General features: G+C 42.1%; 2 protein-coding genes across 2 annotated transcripts; both read right to left on the bottom strand.

Moving 5' to 3' along the window:
* Positions 1-2,987: 2,987 nt before the first annotated feature.
* Positions 2,988-8,188, bottom strand: LOC113151278 (transcription termination factor 1). Its single transcript, XM_026344212.1, has 11 exons — positions 8,074-8,188; positions 6,450-7,008; positions 6,209-6,333; positions 5,890-6,075; positions 5,675-5,753; positions 5,442-5,566; positions 4,951-5,146; positions 4,718-4,810; positions 4,459-4,524; positions 4,132-4,217; positions 2,988-3,675 (listed from the first exon to the last, which is right to left on the bottom strand). The coding sequence occupies exons 2-11, from the start codon at positions 6,947-6,949 to the stop codon at positions 3,491-3,493; spliced, it is 1,641 nt and encodes a 546-aa protein (XP_026199997.1). The 5' UTR covers positions 6,950-7,008; positions 8,074-8,188; the 3' UTR covers positions 2,988-3,490.
* Positions 8,189-9,367: 1,179 nt separating this feature from the next.
* Positions 9,368-11,695, bottom strand: gpsm1a (G protein signaling modulator 1a). The gene is made up of 4 exons (XM_026343826.1): positions 11,627-11,695; positions 10,468-10,879; positions 10,162-10,359; positions 9,368-10,045 (listed from the first exon to the last, which is right to left on the bottom strand). The coding sequence occupies exons 2-4, from the start codon at positions 10,813-10,815 to the stop codon at positions 9,836-9,838; spliced, it is 756 nt and encodes a 251-aa protein (XP_026199611.1). The 5' UTR covers positions 10,816-10,879; positions 11,627-11,695; the 3' UTR covers positions 9,368-9,835.
* Positions 11,696-11,703: the final 8 nt, after the last annotated feature.

The following is an 11,703-nucleotide window of genomic DNA, read 5'->3' as shown; positions in this document are numbered from 1 at the left end:
CACACACACAGCCATTGCACTATTGTAGAAGATGAAGATCAACATTATAACGCCATCTTGAGGTTAAAAGAAGACAATACACCAATAGACCGGGGGTCACTGTAACTACGTTAGAGAGCTGTTTGGGTATCAGTGGTCTACACAGGTTGTTTATTCCTGTTTAATACTTTTCCCAGTTGATGTGGAACAGATTGACCAAATACTGATCCTACCTACAGTGTCTCCCTCAAAAACAACTAGGAGATCTTGTTAAATAAAATGGATTAATCTAATCCCATGCAGCAGTTCATTATTACTTTAAGTGCAATAAACTCAAAAATCCAAGACATAGCTTGAGCCGAGCGCTTAAGATGAAGAAAAGAAAGAAATCAAGCAGACAAAAGGACAACAAACACCAATATCTTGAAGATAATACTGCATCTTGTTCTAATATTACTAAATCCTTCTAACGAGTCAGGTTGATCACCGGGTTTCAGAGAGTCCTACATCAGACCAGAGGGAAAAATATAAAAACAAAGTGACTGAGATATTACTCCTATAGTTTATAGTTTAACACATTGAAAAAGTACTCTCTTGTAAGATAAATAGTAAAAGGTACTTTTTTAAATACTTCACTGTAAGGAAAGTGATGATGCCTAAAGTGCTGAAGGATTATATTTCCCCTTGTGCGTACCAGGTAGTATTTTGGAAACACAGATTATAATCTTAAGGTTAAAAATATTATTTGTCAGGATTTTGTTTAGATTTGTTGCAAAGACAACTTTACTCATGCAACTTTAACCAAATCACAGTAAACAACTGTTTACACTGACGTGTAGGGCTTTTAATAGCATGTCAGATCTTCTGAGCATATTTTGTAAGTAGCTACAACTCTAGTGTTCAGATAAAAGAGTCAAACCTGCACTATACCCTGTTAAAGGTGGAATTCATTACATCACTCCAGTTAGTTAATAATGTCACATTACTTAAAACCACAGTAAAGTAGCCTGTAAGTATTATAAAGTTCAGTGCTGAAGTAAATGTGAAGGTAAAGGTGTTAAAGCAGCATAAAGAGTCAGAAAACACTAAACAGCAGGTAACCGTGATTAGTTGAAATATATGAGTCTGTGTGTAATCCATGAATATAATATACAAGTTTCACTTTTTGAATTAGTGAAATAAATCAACTTTTTGATGATATTCTAATTATATGACCAGCACCTGTATATTATCATTTTTTACTACAAGATGTAACGTTGATTTAATCTTCTGCTTTTTTTAGACAATGTTGAATTTGATGCTAAATTGTGTCAAAAATGTGCTTATGTGTGTGTGTGTGAGTGTGTGTGTGTGTGTGTGTGTGTGTGTGTGTGTGTGTGTGTGTTCAGACCTGTGGAACAAAAACTGTGGTAGTTAAAGATGGGGCTGATTTTTACCATATTATGTAGTGAGGGGGGTTAATCCAAAAAGGTTTTCTTGATATTGGGCTAATTACTTTATCTAATGTTTCTAAAAAGGTCAGTTTATATGGATCAGCGGTTTATAGTGTTGATCTGTAACATTTCAGAATCCATGTTTATGTGACTAGTTTTGATTAAAAGGTCAGACAGATTGAAATGTGTCATTTTAAGAACATTTCAGTGACTTCACAACTGCATCATTCCCCAGTTAAAGTCTGTTTACGTCTCTGACATTTTAAAGGCACATATGTTCTCTGTGATACTGTTGGATTCTGCTAATTCATGATTATACAAAAGAAATCATTCAATAAATGACAATTCACTTTTTCATTTTAGTACATTATTTGTACTGAGTTTCCGATGGACAGAAATAAACACAGAATAGTTTGGATTTTACCTTTAGTATTTTTGTTAAATGTTGTTAAACAATATACGAACAGAACAGGAACATTGTGGAAATGAAGTCTAAACGCTTCTTTGGGTTCGACAGTTCTTCTAGTCCTCTCCTCTCTAAACGTCGTCACTAACACTTTAGTAGCTAGAGATTCACATATTCAGGGATCAATTCACAAGTTAGCATGATTAATTTGAAAAAGATTAAAATGCTAATCTGCCCAGTTTTTAACAGTAATCCAACATCAAGCTTACATTTAATCTAGTATTTATTTGTTCTGTTGTCCAGGTCATGATATTTCCAAAAACATGAACGCTATGTTGTTCAGGACATTTCACGGTGGTGGAGTCATTAATTAATCGCTGGAAACGATGCTGACACTTACCTCATGAGCATTTTTATAAGAAGTTAAATTACAGTTTGTGTTCTCGACCTTTCATTAATTACATTTACTTTACTACTTATTTTAACCTGCAGTGTCACAACACAACCTATTAAAACAAGTGAAGAAGAGTTGCTGGTTACTACCAGGGACTCATGATCAGTAAGATCTGTTAATAAATTAGCTTTTTGCTGTGGAAACAAATCTGTGGAGGTTTGACTGTTAACATTCCTGAAGGTCTGACTCAGCACGCTAACCAGGAACCCCTGAACAGCCACTCAGCCGCTGCATCAATGTTAGAGTAAGAATCTATAATATAAACGACCACACGTGGAAGACGGCATTTTTGGAAAACACAGGCCCTGTTGGTTCAAGTAAAAAAAATGATTTGTTTCCAAACAGTGCGGGATGAGGACAGAGACGAGGTGACACATGAGCAGACACTTCTGTGTGGTCAGCAGCGATAACAGTGAGATGACTGAGATGACCGACACCTGATGAAGAAAGACAGTTTAGTCGGACTGACGGTTTGTAAACATTCAAATTAAAGGTTTTTCCATGAACTGACCGTCAGCACCATTTAAAGGAGGAGTACACATTTTTTTAAATTCAAGTTTTACTGCTGCAATTCTTCCTCCTGTGGCTACGAGACTCGTCTCTGATTTAATCTGAAGATCTCCACCCGTCTACGTCAGTCACATCAGTGGAGATCTCCCAGTTTCAGCTTTATTAGAAGAAACTTATTATTTAGAGAATGAAAACAGTAAAACAGTTTAACTTTGTCCTGGTTTAATAATCTCAGACCAGCTTCAGATACATGTGAATGTGTTTCTACCTAAACCAGGACTTTGTCATTTCCATTAAAGTGGGACCAGGATCACAGTAAATCCTGTTTCTGGACCTTAAACTTCACTAAACAATTCATATAAATAAATCCAGATTTTTTTTTAAATCAGAGCAAATCCTTTAAAACCTGCAGAGGTCGTCAAACTGATCAATACCATTGATCAAATATTGTTCGGCTCAGACAACATGAGAGAAAAAAACATTTCATTAACAAATGAAAACATAAAACACAAACATTGTGACACTCAAAATAAAAGCCTCTGTGTTAACACACTGCCTGTCCAGGTGAACTGTCAAAATAAATGTGTTGCATCATGTTTCAGTCCAACAGCTGACAGGAAGTGACAGGTGAAGCTGGGCGGTTCCTATTGTTCATTTCTGGTTTCATAAAACGTCTTTTTTTAGTCTCTACATTAATCTGTGTCCTGATTAGCAGAAAATCAGCTGACTGTTGTCCACCTCCTGGAACTCGTTCTCGTCTTCGTCCGAGGCAAAGATCTGGGACAGCAGGTATCTGTCCTCTGAATGCTCCTGCTGCTTCTCCTCCCTGCTGAACTTGCTCAGTTTGTTTTTCAGGATTGGAACCACCCTCTGCTGCAGGTAGTCCACGATCTCTGAGGAGGACCAGTATGAAGACAAAGACCAGGATGAGGAGGACACAAAGATTTGTTTCATCACAAACCTCCACTTCCTCCAAATGTTGGATAATATTTGATTTATATTTATGCCAAATTTCAGCAGTTCCCGTTTCCCAACATGCTGAGAATCCGTCTTTATCCCCAAGACGACCTGACGTTGACGTAGCAGCGCAACTTCTCTGTCCGAGGATCTCACATCAAAACATGATGGAGCTCTCCGACCTCAGAATGACGCAACAGCAGCAAAACAGTGAGTTTTGACTGGTTGTTGGTCTCAGAGTCGGAGAGCACTGATCACAGTCAGCACTACCCATGTTAGCGTTAGCAGTCGCTCGCTCACACACACCAGCAACAGCACCTTTTCTAATTAATTAAAAATGTCAGATCTTAACTTTTGTATCAAACGTATATGTAACAAGTTAAAGTCCTGACCTCCGTAGGATAAACTGGTCCAGTTGGGAACTCTGGAAACTTTCAGCCTGTGGAAACTCTTCTGTACACAAACTGGAGTCACTTTACTGCAACACACACAGTACTACTGTTAGTACAGCACAGTGAGAAGGATTACGTCAACATTATTAATACTACAGTTACTATTGAATACTACAAACATTTGAACTGGATCATTTTACTAAAAAACAGATTGTACTGCTCACTACTGTTACTATTACTCCTGAAACACAATACTCCAACAGTACTCACGCAGTACTGTAGGAGTATCACCTGGTTAACAGCTGACTGGTTGATCTTTGAACTCACCCGACAGTCTGAGCGACCTCGTCCCAGTCAATGTCAGCTAAATCATCCACACGCATGTTGTACAACCTGCAACACACACACACCACCACCACCACCACCACGACCATCACCATCATCATCATCATCATCATCGTTCAGTTTCAGGGTTTGACGAGACCCTATGCAGCCAGAAAACATGCGGTTCCTGAACCAGATGAATGTAAATAAACAACAAACAGGTTCAGGTGTGTCCTGGTTCAGGTGTGTGCTGTCGTCTTACGTGTTGATGAGGTGGATTTTGGCCTGCAGTCCTTCGGGTCCTCTGTTGAAGGTGCTGCCACGTGACGACAATTTGCTCTTCAGGATGCTGAACCTGAAACCCAGAGAGACAGAGGACACCTGAATACCTGGAGTTCTGATTTGTGGTACCTGAGGTCAGATTCTCAGTCGTGTACCACCATCAAATATGTGTATCAGAAACAGTGCAGTTCTTGATCAAGGTGATGTACTGACCACTTAAGGCGACACTGAGTCCACGATCTGGTCCCAATTTCATGACTGATCCCTTTCCATGGGAGATTATTGCACAGTTGGTCTCTGGTCAGACCGGGACCTGAAGAACTCTGCTGGACCAGGTTCTCCAGATGATCCTTGATGACCTGTTTCAACTTGGACTCTTCATCTGCTGTCCAAGACCCGCGTCCTGCAGCTGGACAGATGTGGGAAAGTACAGATCTGCACTCTAACAGGGTCTCAAAAGGGTTTGTAGGGGTGAAGGTAACACTGGTACTACCAGTACTTCTGATACTACCAGTACTACCAATAATAACATATGTTTGATGTTTTAAATACCTCTACATGATGCAGAATAAAAACAGTGTAGATTAGATCTCTTTTACTTTTTAAATCCAGAAGCTTTGTGATCACAAAGTGAAAATGAACCAATCAGGAGCTCTGAATGTGGTGGGCGGGGCTAACTGACGATAATGGGCTCAGGTGTTTACCGAGGCTGGTGAAGCGTTTCTGTAAGGCGTAGATGCTGCGGCCCATCTTCTCAGAGATGGTTTTCCAGTCGTTACCATGGAGGTTCTGTAACTTGATCAGAGAGTGTACTTCTTCCTCTGAGAACCTGAAGGAATAAATCCACAACACAACGGCAGAACGTTAACATACAGAGGGTTCTACGAGAAGAACTAAAGATACAGGTAGATCGTTTCTTGATTATTTGACCTCTGACCTTCCCATGTGGTTCCTCTCATCAAAAATCTTCTTGGCTCTGGTGACCACCTGCTGACAGGTCCGAGGGATCCCCTCAGCTGAGAGAGAGACAGGTAGACAGAGACAGAGAGACAAGTTTGAACAGTCCAGTCTTTGGATCTCTCTTCTAAGAACATTTACTCCGTTACATCAGATCCTGACTGATGATGAAGATGAAGATGCTGTGTTAAGTACCGATCCTCTCCAGGAAGTGATGCTGAACCCTCAACCTCCTGATCTCGGCCTCCTGCTCCTTGTACCTCTGGGGAAACAGAAGCTGATTGGCCGAGCTGATGCCTGTCAGAGCCAGGAAGTCTGCAACGTTCTTTCTAATTTGCTCATTCTCTTCCTCAGAGCACCGCCCCCATCTCAGAGAAACACCTGGAGGAGCAGGTAAGGATTCACAGTGTCACTACTCTAGTGTTATTAGTTTGCTGAAAGTACTACATCACAGTAGTTTACCTCGCCGACTGTGTTTGTACCCTGTTGTTTCAAGTGTTTGCAGTACTAGTACCTTGCTGTTTGAAGTTTCTTAAGCGCTCCAGGTCGTATTTCAGGAGTTTTTGAATTTGTCCGACTGATTTCTTTTTGATGTCTGGAACGAACTCCTGCAGCTCGTCCACCAGAGCCCAATCCAGCCTGACAAAAACATTTATCAACGATGTTTAAGACAGTGTTTCTAAAACAGAGCTGTTATCACTGGTTATTAGTATTTCTGCTGTTTCTGTCTGTCTCTAATTAAAAGATGAACTCACTCATCTGTTTTTACGGGGACCTGTTTCGTCTTTGTTTTTCCTTTTCCCGTCATCATCTTCCTGTTCTGCTTCTCTTTCTCCTTCTCGCCGCCTCCTCTCTTCTTCTTCTTCATTTCCCGCTCTTTGCTCTCATCGTATTTCTTTTTCTTTTTTTTCTTCTCCATCCCAGTGTTGTTTGTTTCTATAGAAACCAAAGAGTCTGTTTCCGCGTTTTCGTTTTTTGTTGCTGTGGCGACGCTCTCCTCAGTTAGTCTGTGCTTCTTTTTCTTCTTCTTCTTCTCTGTCTTGATCATTTCTGCATTAAGCACCTCCTGCTCCTCCTTGTTGCCGTTTATCTCTCCACCTTCAGCAGGAGGAAGACTCACATCCTCTTGAGGCCTTTTCTTCTTCTTCTTCTTCTTCTCTGGTCTCTCAGGTGTGTCAACGTCGACTGGTAGAGGAAATTCCTCCAGAGCCACCGACGCTGCCCTTTTCTTTTTCTGAGATGACGGGGGATTCATGATGTAACGCAGCAGGTGGAGGTGATGGAGGAGTAACGCAGCAGGTGGAGGTGATGATGCTGTTGAAGATGGAAATTTAAAAAAATATATTATTTTGCTGTTCAGACCTGAGTCGGGTTCTCCTAAAGGCATGTAAACAGGTAAACTTTTATTTTGGATACTGTGCGATTCAGGGAAAATGTGACCGGATCCGAACGATGATGATAGTTTTCACACAACCATCAGAATGTGGGGGAACAGGGAACACCTGTGTTCACCTGGAAACACCTGGGTTCACCTGGAAACACCTGGGTTCACCTGGAAACACCTGGGTTTCACCTGGAAACACCTGGGTTCACCTGGAAACACCTGTGGTTCACCTGGAAACACCTGGTTTCACCTGGAAACACCTGGGTTCACCTGGAAACACCTGGGTTCACCTGGAAACACCTGGGTTTCACCTGGAAACCTATAAACCAGCCGATCCACTAACATAAAAACACGTCCAGTGTTGTAAAGCCGAACCAAACAGAACCAAACTAAACCCTTCCTATGGAAAGGCACAGAGGCTCTTCGCTGCCCGGACTCGAACCCCTCTGTAGACAGGATCTGGTTCGGACTCGGATCCGGACGTTTCCCGCTCTATAAGCATTTGGAACAGTTTGTGTGCGGCCGCCATCTTTGTTTTGATTCAGAAACCGAGTCGCGGGTTAAAACGTGTTCTGACCCGGTCTGACCCGGTCTGACCCGTGTCCGTGGGGCAATGAGAGACCTCCAGAGCAGCAGGACCTGATTCTGGTCCACCGTCTGGGGTTTTAAACACCACCGGATAATTCGTTTTTCCAGAACCCGGTGCGGGACCTAACATCCAGTTCTACGCTGAAACAGGACGGAACAAACTGGGAATAGACTAAAACCTAAAACAGAACAGAACAGTTCGGAACGGTTCAGACTGATTCGGGAGGACTCAACAAACAAACAAAAACAAACAAACGAAACCAGATCTGGAACAGGGTCAAAGCAAGTCTTCGGAATCCTGCACCACGCCTGAACCCGAACCGGAACCTGATCCTAACTTAAACCAGCACAGACGCGGGTCTATCTGGAGTCTCGGAACCGGGTCTGATTCGGTTTTACCGACTCACCTTCTCGCGCTGATCCGTTGTTGCTGCACGCGGCTGAATGCGACACGCTGCTTGTTTACTTCCTGGTGACTAACAGCGCATGCGCAGGATTCCGGAGGTCTCACTCTGATTGTGTTTCTGGATCCTGTTTACACAGACAAGATGTACATGCAGTACTGAGGTAAAAGTACACAAAGTCGAGTAAACCTGCCAGTATTACCCTACTACAAGTACAAATACTGCTTAAAATACATGTTCTAAAATGTACTTTACATCCAAGAGTATCAGTACTGCAGTAACAAAGTCAATTCTCTGAGTTCCTGATAAAAACAGATTTAAACCAGTGATAAACATGATGCTGTTGATAACATGAATGTTTGAGTCCAGTCCAGATGTGTTTCATAAATCAGGGTTCAGTATAATTCATATAGAAACTGATCTTTTAGTTGGTAAAATAAAAATAAAACAAAAGTTGGAGCTACACAGCAGAGAAATGACATTATTTACCAGGAGAAATTTTATTTTACACATTTATGCTGTAAACCAGTGAAAGAAAAAATTTGTAGTAACAAACAAAATCTAGGGACAAAGATCAGTTCTTACTACAAAGACTTGATGTGAAACAAAAATAGCAGCTGATTTTATTCTGACAGCTGCTTCATCCAAAATAAAACATGAATTAGTTCATTAGATTGTGTTTTAAGTTACTAAAGCTGTCAGATACAATTCAGAACAGTACTTAAACATAGCCTTTGTTACTTTACACTGCTGAGTAGTCAAGTAGTTGTACTTCTACTCCACTACATTTAATATTAGTAAAACGTACTCCAAGTATCCAGAGTAACAAGAGTTCAGCCACAGGATCAGTGCAAATGCTATAAAATCATTAAATATATGATTGTATTAAACCAGATTTATCATAGAAAAGTGTTTTTACTGCAGTTACGTTATACCTGTGGTAGAGAGTTACCCTGAGTTTACTCTATTACACTTGTCTGTTACACATTACTTAATAAACAAAGAGAAACTCATTTGAATTAGATTTTTTCACTTCTGTTCCTTTCAGTACTTTTAGTACATGTTTCTAGAAATATTTATGTTTATTCAGAGCTGCTGAAAAAATATTAGACGTGAATGTGACATAACAGAGTTTAGAAGTTTTCTTTTCTTAAAATATTTCACATTTTGTTTCTAAAACATAAATTAAAAAGAAAAATACAAGTCAAAGTTTTAGGATTCATCTTATACTTATGTTACTCTGAGTACTTGTACACTGTTGTACTGATTCCTTTCCTTCAGTAAAGGATCATGTGCATCTGGTCTGTCGTGGATTTACTCACAAAAGGTTTTTATTCATTTTTCAAACATTTATCAGTGAAATTAGATAAAAGTTCACATGTTAGAATAATCTGAGGGGTCAGTTTATTAGGAACTCCAGTCTAACACTAAGTTAGTCTGATCCATCAGTGAAGGTTCAGGTCTTCAGGTGCCAGATCTTCTCAGGTTTGAGTCCAGACATCAGGAGAGTTTGAGCTGCAGTTGCACAGTTGATACGGTTTGTCAACCTGTGGTCCAGGACCATGTAAACTAATGTCAAACCATTGTGTCCAGACCAAACATAGAAACCTACAGCGGGCCTTTACGAGCAGTAACAGTACAGCTGGTCTCTGGTCTGGACTTTGTGACTCACATATTTGCAGTCTGGATTCTGGTTTTAGTAAAAATCCTGCAGCCAGACAAAGTGTTTTCTGAAAACCCTGTCCCTTTGGGGTTGTGATCTTTGTCAATGATGATGATGGTCGGAGGATGAGGAGCTAGAAGCACGTGCATCATCATCATCCTCATTTATCAACAGCCAGGCTCTCTGCTCGTTCATTCTCCTGGACTGGACCCTCTGGATTAGACTGAAGAAGTCCTCCTGACCCTCTGGTACTGATTCAACTACATCATCCAGATCTGGCAGGGGACACCTCTGGTCCTCCATCCTGTCAGACTGCAGAGTGAGAGACAGAGAGAGAGACAGGTAGTGAGACCTGATACTGCTGTGTGGACTTCTCTGTTCACCAGGAGACTGGACCTGGACTGGAGACTGAAAACAGAACCTGCTACCTGATAGTGAATCAGCATGTAGTAGAAGTCCAGACTGGGTAGGGGGGTCTGGCTGGGGCTGCAGGTTCCACACAGAGCAGTTGGCTCTGGGTCAGGCAGCAGACTGAGACTGGCTCTTTGGTCATTCAGTCTCTGACCCTGAGACTCCAGGATCAGGTCCAGCAAAGCGTCCGGCCCCTCCTGCTGGCTGCTACTACGCTGAAACAACAACACAAACCAGTTCTGAGGTTTTACACTGTCAAGACTAAAACCTGATCCAACATTCAGTGGTGTAAACCAGTTTCAGATTGTGGATCCAATAATTACCCTCCTCCTGGTCCCTGTAGTTCTTGTCCTGGTGGTCAGAGCAGAGCTGAGGCTCTGACCCCGGGGTCTGCTGGAGCTGGAGCTGCTTTCAGGATTCATGAGACTTCTCAGAGTCCTGAGGGGTGAGATGGAGGCTGGGGTCCTGCTGCTGAGTGCAGAGTGAGCTGGCGGTTCAGAACACGCATCATGGGGACTGTGGGGTTCTGGTCCTGATTCCAGGCCCCCGTTCTGCAGAGAGGTTGAAGAACATTTGGGTGCTGCCTCCCTGATCGACCCATTCAAGTGAGAAGGGTGAGAAGGTGCAGACATGGAGGAGGGGAGCAGAGCAGAGAGCTTTTTGTCAGCCATGATGGAGATGGGGGGGAGAGGGGTGGGCTGAGGTCAGTGATGTCATCAGAGGGAGGAGCTACACCTGCGCAGGAAGAGAGCAGACACACTTCTGTTGTTGGACAGGTGCTACAACAAGGCTTTGGTGTCGTGTCCACCTCAACATGTAACCAGGAATCGAACCACTGACCCTGGGGCTCATAGATGACTGTTCTACCAACTGAGCTGCTGCCACCCCAGAAAAGTTGTGTTGGAGACGACATGCACAGAGAAGCTAGCTTAGCTACAATGCTAAGCTAGCATCCCCTACCCCTGCTAGCATTAGCAAAGAGCTAACAAGAGAGCAGCTAACAAGCTAACACTCACCGGCTGAGCACTTCACCCAGAGACCAAAGTCAGGGATCTAAAGTTCAGAGGTGGGATCTAAAACTCCCTTTAACAAGACAAACAGGAGAAAACCTCATGAACAGGGATCCGTGTCCCACACAGACAGACGTGTAGAGAACATGTTGGGTTCTACACAGAAGTTAATATGATCAGAGGCAACGTCAAGGACAAGGACGACCGCTGTCAGGGAGAAAGGATGCTTGTGTCCAGATTTATAAAACTGCAAAACTAAATGTAAAAATAGTTCAGTCATCAGCCACAAACTGGACTAAAGTAGTCTGGTTTCAGTTAGTCCAGGTTCAAGAGTTCTGGGTCTGAACTGGATTCAGCTTCTGTGGAAAAGTAGGTCAACAACAACTCAGAGTCTGATCACAAAGACAGAAACACACATGAATCCAGATCAGATCTAAACCTGGTTCCAGCTCAGAAACTAAATGTGACTCACAGTTTAACTCTGATCCTGAATCTGGTTCCAGTTTCTCCAACTTTTTGCTTCAGGTTCTGCTTTTTCCTCCTGTTTCA

This window comes from Anabas testudineus, chromosome 9 (assembly GCF_900324465.2).
Source record: "Anabas testudineus chromosome 9, fAnaTes1.2, whole genome shotgun sequence".
NCBI classification, from domain to species: domain Eukaryota; kingdom Metazoa; phylum Chordata; class Actinopteri; order Anabantiformes; family Anabantidae; genus Anabas; species Anabas testudineus.
This window is presented reverse-complemented; position numbering and strand designations above follow the sequence as displayed.

What these genes read in the sequence shown, in the direction of transcription:
- LOC113151278 (XM_026344212.1), bottom strand. Translation starts at nt 6,949, where the DNA reads ATGAATCCCCCGTCATCTCAGAAAAAGAAAAGGGCAGCGTCGGTGGCT. An exon ending in AAGAAACTTCAAACAGCAAG is followed by an intron (nt 6,076 to 6,208) that starts GTACTAGTACTG and finishes CTGCTCCTCCAG; the next exon opens with GTGTTTCTCTGAGATGGGGG. An exon ending in GACCAGTTTATCCTACGGAG is followed by an intron (nt 3,676 to 4,131) that starts GTCAGGACTTTA and finishes GGTCCTCCTCAG; the next exon opens with AGATCGTGGACTACCTGCAG.
- gpsm1a (XM_026343826.1), bottom strand. Translation starts at nt 10,815, where the DNA reads ATGGCTGACAAAAAGCTCTCTGCTCTGCTCCCCTCCTCCATGTCTGCA. An exon ending in CTACAGGGACCAGGAGGAGG is followed by an intron (nt 10,360 to 10,467) that starts GTAATTATTGGA and finishes TTGTTGTTTCAG; the next exon opens with CGTAGTAGCAGCCAGCAGGA. An exon ending in ACATGCTGATTCACTATCAG is followed by an intron (nt 10,046 to 10,161) that starts GTAGCAGGTTCT and finishes CTCACTCTGCAG; the next exon opens with TCTGACAGGATGGAGGACCA.